This window comes from Crassostrea angulata, chromosome 6 (genome assembly GCF_025612915.1).
Source record: "Crassostrea angulata isolate pt1a10 chromosome 6, ASM2561291v2, whole genome shotgun sequence".
Taxonomy (NCBI): domain Eukaryota; kingdom Metazoa; phylum Mollusca; class Bivalvia; order Ostreida; family Ostreidae; genus Magallana; species Magallana angulata.
The window spans coordinates 31920182-31938085 of NC_069116.1; the positions used below are offsets into that span (position 1 = coordinate 31920182).

Genomic DNA, 17904 nt, shown 5'->3' on the forward strand with positions numbered 1-17904 from the left:
CGAAGTCTCTGTGACGATCAAATAAAAAAGCACTGTGCAGTGACGTTTGTATAAATCATCATAATTTTAAACTGTCATGTATTTTATCACACAGGTATTTTTACAGATAATTGACCGATTTTTTCGAAATGAATAGTTTGTGTTTATTTTTCAGAAAACCTTTCTCGTATACGCTTAGAAAACGAAAGATGGAATTCCAAATCCGCCCTCACATACATATTGGATGTTCATGTTTATCAGTATATAATATCAGACCCAAGGAATCAAAGTTAATTAAAATTCTTACAGTAAACGAAGCATTCATCGCAAGCTATCCTCAGGTGTTTGAAATGCAATCGTCTTTTGGGAACGAATCATAAGAGAAACGCAGATTGAGCCTTTTTGCCAGTGTTTATAATCACTACCCCCACCCCCCATCTACATTACCACTTTGCTTGTAATTTCCCAATGAAAAGAAAAAACAAATTACGGGCCTTATGCATCTTATAGCATAGACACCCCTCCCAACCACACATACTCTCAATCTACTCTTATATCTGGGGAAAATTGACCTGGGTTAGACTTTTCTCTCAAAACATATGTCTTGCATAGAATTCCCCTTCCAAAGAAGAATCTACCCGGACCGGGCCAAATCACCGTATCATTATATCGAAAGATGAAAAGTTTAATACATGTATTTCGTAATGATCAGAAAAGTACATCTCAAAACTAAAATATTTTGTTATTAAAGAATCAGTCACGTAAGCGCGAGATATCTATCTCAATATTTTTTTCATTCCGAGGGTGGGTGGTGGTGAAACGACTGGTAAAATTTTGAGCCCCCCCCCCTTCTCCCCAAAAAGAAAAAAATCATCAAAAGCAAACCAAAAAAAAGTAAAAACATAAATAACATTCATTTATGTCTCTGGAAAAAGGAAGGGAGATAGATGTATAATATATATATAATATAATCCCCCCCCACCCATAAATAAGAAATAAATCATCAAAAGCAAACAAAAAAAATTAAAGATATAAATAACTTTTATTTATGTCTCTGAAAAAAGGTATATATATATATATATATATATATATATATATATATATAAAATTAATATTTCTATACATATATATATACATGTAAAAGTAGTTAAAGCAGTTATGGGTTAATGCAATTTTGTTTATAGTGATATTGTAAGTTGCTAAAATGACAAAAGAATATTGTTTTTTTATTATTCTTTTAGTCATGAAGTATTTGTTAAGAAAACTATCAAGCTCTGATCCAGCAAAATAAAATTACATTATCGACATGCATAAATCACCAGATATATCATATATTCTAAAGTAGAGAAAGTTTTCTTCTGCTAAATTCCAATATACTTTATACTTTATCGTATAAAAGTTAAAATTACATGCAGAATTGTCGTTATAACAGGTTTTGCAGCAAAATAAAATTTAAAAAATATCAGCTCATATCAGAGACATATATGAATGCTTTATCATCTTAATAATAGAACTACTGTAACATCTTTTTCAAACTTTTAAAATCTTCAGGTGTTTCTCATATTGAATGAATATATGAAAAAAAATTGACTAAGAAGGGTTTAGTTATAATCACGTTGTCACTAAATTTGGAAATTGCAAAAAAAGAAAAGAAAAGAAGAGTTGTCTTTCCTACAGGAAGATGCACACTGTGGTGACGTCAAATGCCACGGAGAATCGGACTATTTTCTTCCGGAGTATATCATTAACATTTTCGTGCTGATCAGTGTATATTTTACTTATTTGTCATTAAGCACGGTTAAACGGTCAAGTATAGTATTATATTTCACTCTTCTAACCCTACAATTGCTTGGCATATTATTTAAAAAGCACTTATTTCCCTCCGCGCTAGGTGTTGTTGGTTCGGAAGCCATATTGTTCGGTAAACGATGAGCATATCACCTGATGAAAAGAAAAAAATCGGCCTCTAAAAGAACAAAAGCATAGGAGGAAACATAGACCGATGCCCGGTCTCATAGTTGATGTGTAGATATCCAGAATTGCAGACAAATTTATTTTTCTGAAGAGACGAAAATGATTCGGTAATAATCACCTGTCCACCTCCCACCTGCATGTTGTTTTCTATTTCATTGATCATTGCCAATTTCAGAAATGCCGGTTGAAGTTTTACAGTAGAAGTAGTCGGTGTCATCGTCTGAAAGTTTTGCTTTTCTATTTTTGTGACTCAACTAACGCTAAATCTTGTGAGTCTGACTATGTAGGTCGTGTTCCTGACAGATTTGTGTTGGGACTTTTGGGGGGAGGGGTCAAAGATTGATTGGGATTGATTCTATATGTAATTCATTACAAGGTTTGCAGCTTTGAATCACGGTTCAACTAAATGCTGTTAGATGTCTATGTTTTGATGTATCATTAGGATATATACTCTCTTGGTAGATGACCAGTTTTGTACTGTTTTAGTCTCATTTAAAAGACTTTATTTGATTCATGTTTTGATTCTCCTACAAATGATGAAGAAGCATCTTAAGTAGTGTATACATGAAGCTTTTAAGTGCTTTCGATATTTATGATATGTATGTTATGGCATAGGCACAATAGAATTACTAAACCTACCGGAACCAAGATCTTAAAAGATAAGTAAGTTCTATAATAAGATATGTTTATACTAGCTTTGCAAGTTTTAATTTATACTATAGATGAGTGTTTTTATAAAACTGATTACATTTCCTGATTTTTACTTTACTGAGAGAACTGAATGCATAAATTTTGGCAGTTTTACAATTAGATACAAATGCTATATCAGTTTGATTTAGGCATGCTGCTTTCTTCAATACTGTATTTTCTCAGTCTGAAATTAATTTTGGGCAATTAATGAAAAAGTTTGAGTTAAAATTGTAAATAATCAAGTTATTTTAAGAAGATATACCATACTAAACATCAAAGTAGTGTAGAAACAGGCCGAGTTTCGTAATAGAATGATATGCCAATTATTCTGAGATCAAATTCTCTCTATTTTGATGTTCGCTAAGGTCTTCATTTTAATTTTTAATGGTGCCAAGGCTAATGTTGTACAAATTTTACCAGGTGATATTCCCATGGTAATATGTGCATTTGTTTGATGTATATTTCATGGATAGGATGCATGAATGTAAGCATCCAGGCAATGGGGCTGTGTCAATGTAAACCACTGACCTTTTCTCGTATTTGTATAATTATGTAGTTGGTGGCTGGGGTCAATATCGCATAACATCTGTGCATGTTAATAATGCAATATCCATGATCAATGGAGATAGGTATATTTATTTACCTTATATACTTCTACAGGAGTAAAGATAACTTGCATGGCAAATTTAGAAAATTTAACGAAATGCTTAAAGATACTAGGACTTTGAATCGTTCGATTGTTACAAACTCATGTTTATATCTTTATCTTCAACTATTATTCATAAGCATTTTGACAGTATGTGTAACACATTTGCATAAATCTTGCATTGTTTTCATTGTTTAAATTTATTTTTTTGCAGTCTCTGTTTTCATGTTTTGATCCAATATCAATGACTGCAAAACATTTATAAACTTGTATCCTATGATGAATGGTTTTGACCATATTCTTACTTGTTGAATTTTTTGTTGAATGTTTCAAGCTTCAAGCATTTTGTGAAATGGAAGTATCTATCTCTAACTGTAGAAAGTATATGCTCTTAAAATTTCCTGAAATGCATGTTCACTCTTTTGTGAATAAATTTTATAAAAGTTTTATAATTTTTATACATTATGTACAAAGTAGGCTTGAATTTAATCAACATTTTAACTAAAGTCTATAATGAAAGGTATCAATTGATATATATTTGGTGTTTTGATGTGGACAAAAAATGTTGTTGGGCTTTTTTTTAGCATGTTGAAGAATTCAATATTTTTGTAGGTCACTGACAATGACAACCCCTAAGAGACTACGGGATCTCATCCGAGAAATCCGGTCAGCCAGAACAGCGGCGGATGAAAGGGCAGTGGTTCAGAAGGAGTGTGCATCCATCCGTGACTCTTTTAGGGATCAGGATAACACTTACAAATGTCGAAACTTGGCCAAGTTACTCTACATTCATATGCTGGGATATCCTGCCCACTTTGGTCAGGTAATGAATGTTCTTATTTTTGCTTTCGTTTCATTTTCATATGCATTTAAAATGATTTTTGTTTTGATTGTTCAGTGATACAAAGCTTTCTAATATGGCTTTCTTAATCAGATTTCATGGCCCTACCATTAATATAAGAATTTCTTAGTTTCTTAACCAGTATACATGTATTTAACTATTTTGCAGTTGGAGTGTTTAAAGCTGATTGCCTCCGCAAAGTTCACAGACAAGAGGATAGGATATCTGGGTGCTATGTTGTTGCTGGACGAAAGACAAGACGTCCATCTTCTGGTGACAAATTCATTGAAAAAGTAAGTTATTAAACACAAAACAAAATGTCTTTTGCAAATATGCAAATTACCTTGATGTACATGTATAGTGCTGCAAAATTAAATTATATATCTCTTTCCTTATTTGTTTTCCATTGATCAGGAAGTTTTATTTAAAGAAGTCATAGTTAATACTATCATATTCATATATTTATGCGTATTATCAACCGATGTTTGTAAAATGAAAAAATAAATTCCCGCCAGTCACATTGTGTTTGACATGTCCATCTGCTGTTTTTCTGTCTGTCCATCCAGAAGACTTTGCACTTACCTTAGTTTCAAAGAAACTGTTCCCAAGATGTTCATCATGTTAATAAATGAAATAATGAAAAGAAAATATATCTATAGGGAGAGGACTTCAAATGGTCACAATTTCCTGATCTTGACCTTCCCATTGACCTTGACTTAAATACTCCTCAATTTGTATTTCATTAGGTTTAAAAAAAAACCGTTTAGATTTTCTGACTTTGACTTTCTTCGATCTTGAAAATTATACGAAGCCAATATGAATGAAATTATATGGTCAACATATGTTTATAATAAGATATAATTCATGTATTTTTTTCAAAAAAGTATGTTTGCCAGTTTGATTACCCGATAAAAGGAAAGAAAACATTATTAAAAGTATTTGTAAATATTAAATGAATCAAGTATTAGTATGTGGATTTTTGAATGTGTATGGTAGTTATTTTTTTTCCTCCTTATTTCAGTGACTTAAATCACCAGACCCAGTACATTCAGAGTTTGGCCCTGTGTACACTAGGGACAATCTGCTCTGTGGAAATGAGCAGAGATCTGGCTGGAGAAATTGAAAAAATGATCAAGTCTTCAAATGCCTACATCAAGAAGAAGGTAATGTTATCACAAAATTTCATTGCATTCATAATCATGTCTTTATGATAATTGTTCTGTCAAAAATATTATTGAAACAATTAGTTCCAATCATTTATGTACATGTTCTTCTATTACATATTTGTTAGCATAGGGGGTCATGCAGTTTTAAAAATGTGGCCAGTTTACTTGTAATGAAAGTTATGGTACTTGAGAGGATTTTTTTTTTTTTAGTCTTTTTAACTATGGACTATTTTTTTTCAGGCTATCCTGTGTGCCTTCTGCATCATCCGCAAGGTGCCCGACCTGATGGAGATGTTTATCCCGGCCACCCGCTCCTTACTGAATGAGAAGAACCACGGCGTCTTGTTGACAGCCGTGTGTCTCATCACGGAAATGTGTGAGAAAAGCCCAGACACCCTGCATCATTTTAGAAAGGTAGGGCAGCAGAAAATTTTTTTAAAAATACTTTTGATTTTTGCACACATTTTTGACATACTTGCCTTGTAAAATTAAAAAATGATTGAAAACTATTTTGTTTTATAAATATACTCTGTATTTGATTTTGACGGAGGAATCCAGACTATATCATGATTAATTTTTTTAATTCTTCTGCGGAAAAACAGGTACCGGTATGTACTTTTGATTATCTGAAGCTGTGATTCACTGTGTTTAAAAATAAACCAGAAAAAAAAAATCTGAAACGGCACATGGCTTTTGTGTAATTTTCTTGTAGCAGAAATGCAGATAACTTATTCTACTGCAGGTGGTTCCTATGCTTGTACGCATCCTCAGAAATCTGATCATGGCCGGTTATTCTCCTGAACATGATGTTTTTGGTGTCAGTAATCCGTTTTTGCAGGTACAGACTTTGTTCATCCTCACTGCATGAGTGGTCTCCATTATTACTTTCAGGTGGTTCCCAATCTGGTCCGAGTTCTCAAGAACTTGATAATGGCTGGGTATTCCCCAGAACACGATGTGTCGGGGGTTAGCGACCCGTTTCTACAGGTATAGATCAGGCAGTGTTGTAGTTCATGCTTACCAGACTCCTGGCACACACTCTCACCTAACCTATGCTATTGGAGCTCTTCTCTGTGTGGAGTTTGTTTCACTAAAATCATCTCTCTCTCTCTCTCCTTCCTATTCTTATCTGCCATAAATCACATGATTTTAGTAGTAGAGCATGGGAAGAAGAACTGCAAAGGATGAATTTTATTTGATGGGAAACATATATATATTTACTTGTATATAGCTCTAAACATATTTATAAACATGTATGTTATTATGAGAGATTGGGATATTGTTTTTATAATGTCATCCATATGCACAATTTCTTGTATTGCATTTCATCAATGACACATTGGGTTCCAAAAGGTGAAAAATATTAATATTGTTAAACATAAATTTCTGAGTGAATTGAATCTTGCAGTTTGATGATAGATTCAGAGAAACATTCCAGTTTGGCCATTTAAACAAAAAAGTAACTTAATGAAAAAGGCCCATGTCATTTAAAAAAAAAGACTGATGTAAAATATAATTTGAAATTAAATTTTACTAGGTTTTTTCTTGGTTTGTTGGTTGGAGGGGGTAGATTTGTAGATCTTTGTAATTTGTACATACATCATTTTGCTTGTGTTTAGTTGTGTTTGAGATTATTCCATATTAGTGTATTTGTTATAGAAGTTTATGATAAGGATAAAGTAACAAATTAGTATTTGCTAGGAGTTGAAATTTGCTACCAAAAAGTGATACACAGCGCCTTGGTACTTGATTATTCTACAAGTATTGCTAACAGTAAAGAATTGATATTGCCAATAATTATTCCAAATCCAGCTATGCTTGATTTGTTTTCCTACCGTTTGCCTTGATTGCTGTATTAGACATAGCATGATACATTTAATATTTTTGAATGCAGAAAAACACATGCATGTTCTTGTACTAACAATATTGTATTATCCTTAAAAGAATTTGGATAGCCTTTGTGCATGTTAAAATAAATTCTGGGTAACTTTACTTCTTATTTTAAAAATTTTTCATCTCTTCTCTTCTTGAAATATGTGTACGTGAACATTTAAAAAAAAAAGATATTTGTAATTATCTAAACTTATAACCAATATTTAACTTTTTTTCATTTGGTATTTTGATCAAGTTTTTTGACTTGCTACTCATTATTTTCATTTTCTTAATTTCAAACAAACTAATAGTTTTTGCATGAAAGTTTAAGTTCAGGTATGTAACGCTGTACATGCCGTAGCAGAAGATATTATTCTCTGTTGTACAGTATAGTAGATATGGGTACTAGGTTCTTGTCTTTTACTGAAATGATCACATTTATCTCACTGACCAGGTGAAGATCCTTCGCTTGCTCAGAATTCTAGGGAAGAACGATACTGATGCTAGTGAAACCATGAATGACATTTTAGCACAGGTTTGTATACCTTGGACTTTTTAGGAGGATGGGAGGGTCAGTTTTATTCCTTGTTCTGTAACAGGTGTTTTAATGATGGATTATTTGTATTTCAATTTTCTTGCTCTTTTTAGGTCGCTACCAACACTGACACCAGTAAAAATGTAGGGCATGCCATTCTGTATGAAATTGTTCTGACCATCATGGGAATTAAGTCAGAAGCTGGACTCAGGGTAGGAAGATTTAAAATCAAAATAATTAGGGCCCTGCAAGGATTTGCGGGTGCCCTATAGTAATCACTCTGTCTGTCTGTCCTTCTGTCTGTCCGTCCTTCTGTCTGTCCATCTGTTACTCTTCAATCCACAAATTTTCTGTTTTTTTCTAATAACTTTTTTTATGGTTGCCCAATCAAGTTCAAATTTGGTATGGTAGTTCAGTAGGCAGAAATACATATTTTGATGCTAAGTTTGGTTCTCTATGTCTTCTGGTTTGGAGCTGGGGTGGTGGGGTAGATTCCTTAACTATGCATAAGAATGAATGGGCAAAGAGAGATAACTGCTGAGAATGTTACCATTGTATACTTGGAAGGCTGTGCAATATTTGTCTTTTGGGATAAATTAACCTTCCACAGGAAGAAAATCCTAAGCTTTATCTTTATCTGTCACATTGAGATTAATAACTGCACTGCCTGTGTTTGCAAATGAACTTTGTTTTGAAGTTAAGGTTAATTTTGAATGATGTGTAGTATTGTGTACATTCTTTGAAATATGGATTTAAAATATAATATTCATACTTTATTTTGGTTAAAATACCGTACACAATGATTTATAATAATTTTATAGAATTCTAAAATCAAGATTTATATTAAGATATCCTTTTTCACTATTTTATTTTTTAATTATTTATTTTATTTTTTTCTGCCTTAATGCTGTTAATTTTAACAGGTAATCAGATAATAACCCCATTCTGTCATTTCTGAAAAAAAGCTTATTGTAAATTTAGAAGAAAAGGATGAGAGAGCAGAACAATTAACCTCCTGGGATTAATTATCTTGCCTGCTGCAGAAAATTTAGTGGCTTATCTCTATCTGTCATATGAAGATTAATGAACACCTTTGTCTGCAACTGATGTTTGTTTTTAAGTTGAGGTCAACCCTGGGTGATACAATATATTTGTATTCACTGAAGGCTTGCGTTTTGTAAAACACCTGTTTAAATCTTTTTTAAATGCACATTTAAATTAGGTTTTTTTATAAGACATGAGGTTATCCCTGTTTTATGCAGATACAAGGTTACTATTTAGAGTTTTTGGACATTCAGGAATTATCTTGAAATTTTAAAAATACAGTTGTTACTTATAATTTTCATATTTTTTTTTTTTAAATGTAATCAGATTAAACTCTCATTCCATGAGCTGCACCCTTATATTTTTACCCCTCAGTTTAACACTTTAATTGTTGGATGAAAATCATATCCAACTACAAATCATGAGATCCTATATTGCAGTTCTTTACATCTTATGCCGGGCATTTATTTTTCATCATTGTTAATATAAAGAGGATGGAATTCAAAGTTTTTTTCACTTCTCTATATTAATTGTCAGATGGGCCCTTCCTGACTGGTCTAGTTCTAGATGATGCACATTTTATGCATACATGTATTAAGGCAATAGAAACAGAAAATAGAATAAGTGATTCAAATATGAAGAGAAGTCTGTTGCATTGATCAAATAAAAGAAAATTTTACTAATTAGTTATTCACCATTTTCATTTGTTGATATATCCATTGTATGATTGCAGGTTTTAGCAGTAAATATTCTTGGAAGATTTCTGCTGAATAATGACAAAAATATAAGGTATGAATTCAGTCTTTCAATTTCCTCTATCTCAATAACCTTTCAGGCTTTATAATATGTATAATTTCTGTCTACTTTGATACATAAACTCTTGCATAATCCACATGATTTTACATCAGCATTGTCCAAACATACTATTCTCTCTTAAGGAATGTGTAACATGGACTTTTTCAAAAAGATAAAGTTAGGATTTTTGAGGCGCATCGCTATCAGCGATGTAGCCTCATTGCTGTCAGCTCACTTCTCTCGGCTTATATACAAGCGGGGTCGTAGAACTCAATATCAATGCGCCAATAAATATATAGTGCCGTTCTGATTGTTACGTATTTTCAATCAGGAACATATATATTCAGTATTCGTTTTAAAAATATCAACAAATCATTACAACACATTTACATACAACATCAGCATCAATGAAAGAACAAAACAAAGATTAATACGCAGATGAGTGGCAATGCCTGCAATGCGATGTACGTACGATAGGGACAGAGCAAGTTGCTGTCTTTCTATAGCTAGGAACAGATTCCTTATTTTATCACTTGATAAAACGAATAAGACGATGTCCAACTTAATGAGGAAAAGCGCGCCACCTTCCCCATGTGTAGAAAGGCGATATTTAACAAATTGTAGTGATGTTTTTAGCTACCTTCAATGTGATGCGCCGCTCAGGCCTTTGATTTTCTGTAAATTGATCATCTAAAAATTGGAAACATTCATTACATCTTAAACACAAGTATCCCAATTTTGTATAGATCTTAAAACATGTAAAACAAAATTGTCATTTTGACAGATATGTGGCATTAAACACACTTTTGAGGGTTGTACAAGCAGATTACAATGCAGTCCAGAGACACAGGACAACCATTATTGACTGCCTGAAGGATGCTGATATTTCTATAAGAAGGTATAGTAAGAAAGGATGTTATTTTTTTAAAAATTGCCAATTTGGATATCCAGGTAGTATTGTACCTGGATTGAATCCATGCAGTAATTATGATCATAGCATAAGTAAATAAAATTCTGTTGTTTTCCACAGGCGTGCCATGGAACTCTCTTTTGCCCTAGTGAACACGGGAAACATCAGGGGAATGATGAAGGAACTTTTGGACTTCCTGGAAAACTGTGATCCAGAGTTCAAGGCAGATGTTTGTTCAAACATTGTCCAGTCAACAGAAAAGTAAGAGTTTGAACATGGTCCTCATTTCTACTGAAGGCATCACTGTGTGCTTTTTCAGGAGGCCTTCTAAGAGCAGTGGTAGTCAGTCACTGTCCTTGAGGAAAATTTGAAAACTTTTTAGCCTCTGTTGTTAAGACCCAAATCTTTGTTATCAGTCTTGCCAGGAATTTTAAAAATATGAAAAATTAGAAATAATGACATTTGATGTCTAAAACCTTTTAGATACTCACCCACCAAGAGATGGCATATAGACACTGTGATGAAGATGCTACGTGTAGTAAGTTTTCCTTTATAATATGCTCAGAACTGGATTATAACTTTGTTTTCATTGCAAACCGTTTCAACAAAAAATGTATGCTGGTCACATTGTATGATATATTTGACAGACTGAGTTTTGTTTTTGCAGGCGGGGTCCTATGTGCGAGATGATATTGTGTCCATATTGATCCAGTTAATAGCGGAGACTTCCGAACTGCACAACTACACAGTACAACAACTGTTCCTGTTGATCAAAGATGACATTCACCAGCCGTCCCTGGTACAGGTGGCCCTGTGGTGTATCGGAGAGTACGGCGAGAAACTGATCTCCGGGGTCTGTGAGGAGGATGAACCCGTGCAGGTTTGTCACCAATCGATTTCAATCTGTTGAAGAGGTTTTTTGACACCCATCATTTGAGGGGTTGTACTGTACTAAAGGCCTTCCTTTACATCCCTTTATTTGTCTTAAGTTTTTCATAAGTAGTTCTTATAATGTTGTTTTGTAATGCCCAAAAATCGGTTTATGATAATAAATACTCAAGATCATATCTAGCATGCTGTTACGTCTAAAACCATTGGAACTTGGTCAGTTAATGTGCATATATGTTGGCAAAATGTCTCATAGATGAAAGTAGGTCACTATGGCCTGAATAAGGAAATGGAGCTTTTTTATGAATTCTATGACCACTGATCATATAATGAACTGCACTCAGTAATTTAAAGCTGTAAAAGATGACAGGTTTATGTGTTTAAAGTTGTGATTTCAATACTTTACTGTTGAGTGCAAAATGGTTTTCTTTTTTGTTTTCAGGTATCAGAAGACGAGGTGATAGATGTTTTAGAAAAGGTCTTAACTCATAACTACTCCACAGAAGTCAGTAAGGAGTATGCAATGACCAGTCTTATGAAGCTAACTTCTCGATTTAGAACCTCAGTAGGGTAGGTTTCACAGTGAAGTGTATAGAAAAATAAATGTTAATTTCTGCATAAAACTCATTTTCCATAAAGACTTTTTGTACATTTATCATATAATTATTCATACTGTTGTCATGACATTTGTTGATTTTATTTTGATTGCAAAGAAAACATGTTAAAGGACATATCGCATGTTTTTCAATTTTCGGAATTTTTAAAATAAAATCATTCTATACTCATTATAAATCAGGTTTATTAACGTTTTCATAAAATATTCTGCCTAATTCGTGAGTTTGAAAGCGATGAAATTCAAATGTCGCGATATGCATATTTTCTCTCTCGATCTACCCGCCATGATGTGTGACGTCATATGCGACCTCGAGCGAGAAGGTGCTGTTAGCCATCTTAGTAATTGGATTAGATTTAAACGACAATTAAACTAATTATCACCTATTAAATTGTCGATAACGGGACATGATGGTGTTCTGTGCCTCCTGCGGGTGATTTAGCCACCGAAAATGGGGATTTGAACTGTTGTTTGTTTAAGTTTCCCTTACGAAAGTATGCGGAAATCTAGGGGTCTATCTGTCGACGAGAGGATTTATAAATAAACATTCAATTCATATATTATTAATTATATTGTACATTTTTGTAATTATAGTTTCATAAATAAATCTTATTCATTTCTCAAAAAGAAAAAAAATAGAAGTTTATGCACAGGGGCCTGTGTACAAAACGCAAGTTCATCGGAGGAAAATAACGAGAGGGGACGCCATTTTGGATACCGCCTCGCTTCATTAGCTGTTTTCTTTTTCTTATTGTGAAACTATACGTTCATGTATGCATCGGTTTTGTATACATGATTTCTTCATTCATACATGTAGCTCACCTCTGCAGAAATCATAATTTTAGTACGGGAGGTGAGATTTCTATGAGTTTTATTTTTTGCGGGAGAAGTCATGGATCGAGTTGTCGATATTGATTGTTTACGCGAGAAATAGACAAAGTTTGTTGATATACATTTATACGTACAAGGATAAAAAAAATACGGAGATGGGATCTTACAGAAATAAACAATAAAACGTTCTTGCTTGCTTTTATAATCCAGTGTAATATAGAGTAAACAACCTTAGAAAGTTGTGATCAGTTACTGCCGAAGAAACAAACTTCTTGTGCACCACAGTTTTACAATAATGAACATTCTGAGTCGTTAGGAACGCCAAAAACCAAGACTGTTGTAGATTTTAATAAATAAACACCTTTAACAGATTTATTTGAGCTACAATCCTTACTAAGTTGTGTTAACAATGTTTACACGTCGATAAATTTGATCGTTATTGCCGACTTCATCGTCGCTTCTTCGGCTATGTCATCGTATTTTATCAGTACTGGTGGCTCAAACATGTACGACTGAATAATAAGATTCTTTTAATTTAGTCAGCATGTAAAAAAAATAACTTACATGGTGAATGAATGTCAAAATTTAAAGAAGATAATGCTAATCCTACAATTTGTTTACAATCAGCTGTTCGAAGAAGGTCGCATGTGACGTCACTGTACCACGTGACACGCTATCTAATTAACGAGTTTTTAAACGATCGGGACTATAATTTAAATTGATATTATGGCTAATTACCGCTTTTATACCGTTTACAAACTATTAGGAGTAATTATTAGATACACAAGGAAGCCAAAAAATGTAAAATGTCGTATACTTTAGAAACATGCGATATGTCCTTTAATTGTTGCATTCAAATCCATTTCTAGGAGGGTCAAAGCTGTGATAGATGCTTATGGTGGTTCAACACACGTAGAACTCCAGCAGAGATCTGTAGAGTATTCTAATATCTTCACCAAATATGAAAATATGAGGTTAGATGACAGTACTTGTATTCCTAACACTGATATTTCCTCTCCTTTTGAAAAACATGTAATTCACTCTTTAAACGCCCAGCAAAAAAAGTTTTGGGTATTTATTTTGTGTGTATGTATTTTTTATTAGAAGATCAATTATGCATTTTGATAGAAAGGTTACATTTAACTTGTAAACTACTATATACTATTACTATACTATTTTCTATTTGTTTATGTAGGGTTTTGGTCTCTAATGTTGTCTTTTCAAATCTTTACAGATCAGCTTTATTAGAGCCGATGCCATTAATAGAGGGTAGCAGAAGCAAAAATGTTTTAGCCAACTCTGAAAGTTCAACTGATTTACTTAATGAAGGAAATATTCCTAATGGTGAAAGTACAACATCAGTAAAAGCCAAAAATATCAACAATACAGAGGTCAGTGTAAGATCTCTTTTTCAATAAAAATGTGGAGATATATTTGTGTATGTACATGTTGTATATTGATCACTGAAACTTTGTGTAAATGTGAGTATTAAAAGGTAATTTTCTTCCTTTCAGAGTCAGAATATTTTAGATTTATTAGATGTAGTTCCTCCAGCGGGAAATTCTGCAAACCCAGCTCCACCCCCCTCCGGCGGTGCCAATGACCTTCTAGATCTCCTGGGAGATGTAGCCACGATATCAAATCCAGGTACTGTGCAAGCCTTTGAATACATTGTTGTTGGATGTGTGAAATATGAACTGGTAACCATTAAACTTTTCTTGAAATTTTCTATAGCTCCACCTGTGAAGCCAACACCTGCCCCCAACTTACTTGATGATTTGATGGGAGGGGACACCACGCATAATAACCAAATGAATGGAAATGATGGTATGTTGACTGTTCTTCCCCATTATCTTAAACTGGAAAGGGAGCTATTTCAGTTTGATCAAAATCTTTGAAGATGCAGATGTTGATGTGATTGGTGATTGTTTTGTCATTTTTATTTTTGGTCTTGATTTTTCAGGTCCATACAAGTTGACCGCATTTGACAAGAATGGTCTGAAGGTGGAATTAACCTGTGAGCGAGACAATGGACAGCCCAATGTGACCATCATCAACGTCAAGTCCACCAACTCCACAGCCACCACAATGTCAGACTACATATTCCAAGCCGCTGTTCCTAAGGTAACCAAATAATTACAGTCCAGTGGATTGGAGATTACTTCAGAGTTCTACATTTTCTTTCCAAAAGTCTTTATGGTAGATTATCTATGGTCACAATTGTCAAGTCGTGGGATTGAAACTATGATACATTAGATTTGCATTTACATGAAGCAAATGTGTAGCAATTAAAAGGAAGCTTTATTTTATTAGTAACATTGATATTCTTGCAGTCATTCCAACTACAACTGCAGTCTCCATCAGGAAGTACATTACCACCAATGAACGATGGAGAGGTTACTCAAGTTATCAAAGTCAACAATCCACAGAAAGTATGTACTTATAGGTATCAAACTTTTACGAAAAATGACCCATGTGCTATATATGCATGGAAAAAAAAAATGGACCAGTTGACTTGATGATAAAATGATTTGTGTTCTAAATATTAGGTCTATAAACAAAGATATGATGAAATCTGGAGATTTTGGTAATACCTAATCTGGCTTTGTAGATTTGTAAAAATGTTTTATTCTATTTACAGCAAGCTATTAGGTTAAGGATTAAAGTGAGCTATAAGCAGAATGGAAACAACGTCACAGACATTGGTGAAGTGAGTTCTTTCCCATCAACATTATGGCAGTGATGCTGATGGGACTTAAAACACGTGACATTCTTTGTAGATCAAGGATTTTCTATCGGGATCAAGGACTCGTCTATTAAATGTCTGCACATAGGGTACTACTGCAGTGTAGCGGGGATTTTGAAATTGCAACCAACTGTGTAGACATAGATTTAATTTGATCATTTTTGACTACGTTTTGTGGTCACTATTGAGTGCAATACAGGGAAGTGCTCTTCATGAACTACATGTATTTGAAGACTAAGGGTGCATGGTCCCGAAGCAAACACTGTCCTGTCCCGAGGCCCAAGGCCGAGTGCTCTTTCTGCAAAGTTGATCTGTTGATTGGAAGAGTGAGGAGATCCTGATTTTTACAGTGCTGTGAGACAGAAGTATATTGTCAAAAACAAAGTATAATGCTATTTATTTACTGTGTTATCATTCCAATGAAATCTTGTGATTGTTATTCAATTATTTTTGCTATGAGTGTAACTGACAAATCGTGGTTGAACTTAAACTTGGAAGTTGTGCTTAGAATGCTGCTCAGAATGTGCTTGAATTTTTTTTTTTTTTTAAATAACAAAATGGAGATCAATTCAGAGCACTTTATATTGCATGATTTTCTACATATTGGAGAGACATTTAATCGTGTAAAATGCTTTAAATACTTGTACAAAACTGGTAAAGGTGAATTAGAGATTCTGAACTGAGTAAAGGAAGTATATGTAGTAATCTTATGAAATTGAACAAAGAGCACATCAAAAACCACATCATTTTTGTGTGCTAGATCTGTCAAGCTTTTTATGGAATAATAGCCTGCAATTGCTGGTTTTCAGATTTCACTTTTTTGAAATAGCATTTAGGAATACAAGTTCTGCTGAAGTTAAACCTTTGAAGAATATTACCTGAGCTTTTGGCTGGCATAAAATTTATGCATGCAGTTCATTTATTTTTAGGGAAAAAATATTAATGATAATGTCCATCATATCCTGTTATGGTGCATTAGGTTAACTCTTTGTTAATTGTTGACTGATGACTTTAATAGAAAACGAAATGAAATCCTATTTATATTAACATGAAAATAATAAATATGTTTATAAACAGAAATATGAATCTTCAATGTTTATAAATACAGGCGTTATTACTTTTTCACGCAAAGTTCTTATTTCAAATCAACATAAAATCTAAAGTAAATGTAATTTATTTTTTCTTTTACAGAATGTAATAAGATTTTAAAGTTGATGTTAATAAGTTTTTGATGGAGGAAGAAATATTTTACAAATCTCATTTTAACAATGGAAATCTTTACTTTTGTTATGTTCAGCAACTTCACTGTGCTCTTGGTAGATAATGATATAAAAAAAATACCTGTACAAAATCATGCACATCTGTCATTCAGTAGCTGCGGTTCATAGTTAGACAGATGCTTAATCAGTCGAGTGTTTAACTGAGTGTTAAAAAGTGCGTGGTCTAGTCTTCATTGCACTTGCATCATGAATAAACTTGTTCTAATGGTGGTCCAAAACTGATGTTCGAAATAGTGTCTAATGAACAGTATGTGAAAGTGATGTTTACTCTGGTTCAAAGCTATAAACAGATTGTTTTTGTTTTATAATTATGATCATTTGTTACAAAGTACATATACGAACTTGTTAAAGATTAGCTATCTTAACTATAAAGCTACTTTGGTATAAATGGAATTATAAGAAGGTGAACTTCCTGATCTCTTTCAAAATATTTATTATTGATGTATTTATTCTATTCTATCAAATTCTTGTATATATTCCTCCGTCCTGTCAATGTCAGTTTCACATATCTTTCTCAACAAATGTATTTCAAAAAACAATATACCTGAATAGGCATGGACGCTATGTAATATTAGATGTATTATCTCACAAATTAAGGGTTTTTCTCTAATTCTGTCAAGGTTTTTTTTTCTTAATTGAGGATGAATAAGATGTGTGTTTTAAACATCTTGTGTACAGTTTTACTGTAAGAGTGGACGTGGAACAAATTTTTCATGACTTGTCAATATTACCCCCCTGCAGGCTTCTAGAACTCATCTGAAATGAACTGAATATCCTGATCAAGTGGTATTACTTTGTATTTAGTCATACTCTCCAAAGTAATAAATCATACAAATGCAAAATGTGTTTTGTTTTATGCTGTCAGAAAATAATATTTGGAAGAGATATGTTTTATTATTTTTCTATTCGAGAGAGAGGTAATATTAATAGTTCTTTGTTTCCTCTGTAATTTGGATACGTACATATTATTTGATTTTTAAAACTTTACTGATCAAAGACGGAGCCGCTTCCATATCGCTGTTTAAAAATTAATGTGAAAAATATGATCATTATTAATAAGGCAGACTGACAAAGTTTGAGGTGGAATAACACAT

At 33.1% G+C, this 17904-nt stretch overlaps 1 protein-coding gene across 6 annotated transcripts; it reads left to right on the top strand.

Moving 5' to 3' along the window:
* Positions 1–1640: 1640 nt before the first annotated feature.
* LOC128187784 (AP-1 complex subunit gamma-1-like) lies at positions 1641–17139 on the top strand. Of its 6 annotated transcripts, XM_052858369.1 has the most exons (22): positions 1658–2060; positions 3064–3077; positions 3902–4112; positions 4299–4423; positions 5152–5293; positions 5537–5710; positions 6039–6134; positions 7623–7703; positions 7817–7915; positions 9481–9536; positions 10327–10440; positions 10573–10713; positions 10936–10990; positions 11120–11332; positions 11783–11910; positions 13654–13758; positions 14019–14175; positions 14299–14431; positions 14519–14611; positions 14748–14908; positions 15118–15216; positions 15426–17139. In XM_052858369.1, the coding sequence occupies exons 3-22, from the start codon at positions 3912–3914 to the stop codon at positions 15525–15527; spliced, it is 2475 nt and encodes an 824-aa protein (XP_052714329.1). In that variant the 5' UTR covers positions 1658–2060; positions 3064–3077; positions 3902–3911; the 3' UTR covers positions 15528–17139. The 6 variants fall into 6 exon arrangements, with proteins under 6 accessions (XP_052714330.1, XP_052714329.1, XP_052714327.1 ...); XM_052858370.1 differs by lacking the exon at positions 3064–3077 and having other exon boundaries at positions 1641–1746; XM_052858367.1 differs by lacking the exon at positions 3064–3077.
* Positions 17140–17904: the final 765 nt, after the last annotated feature.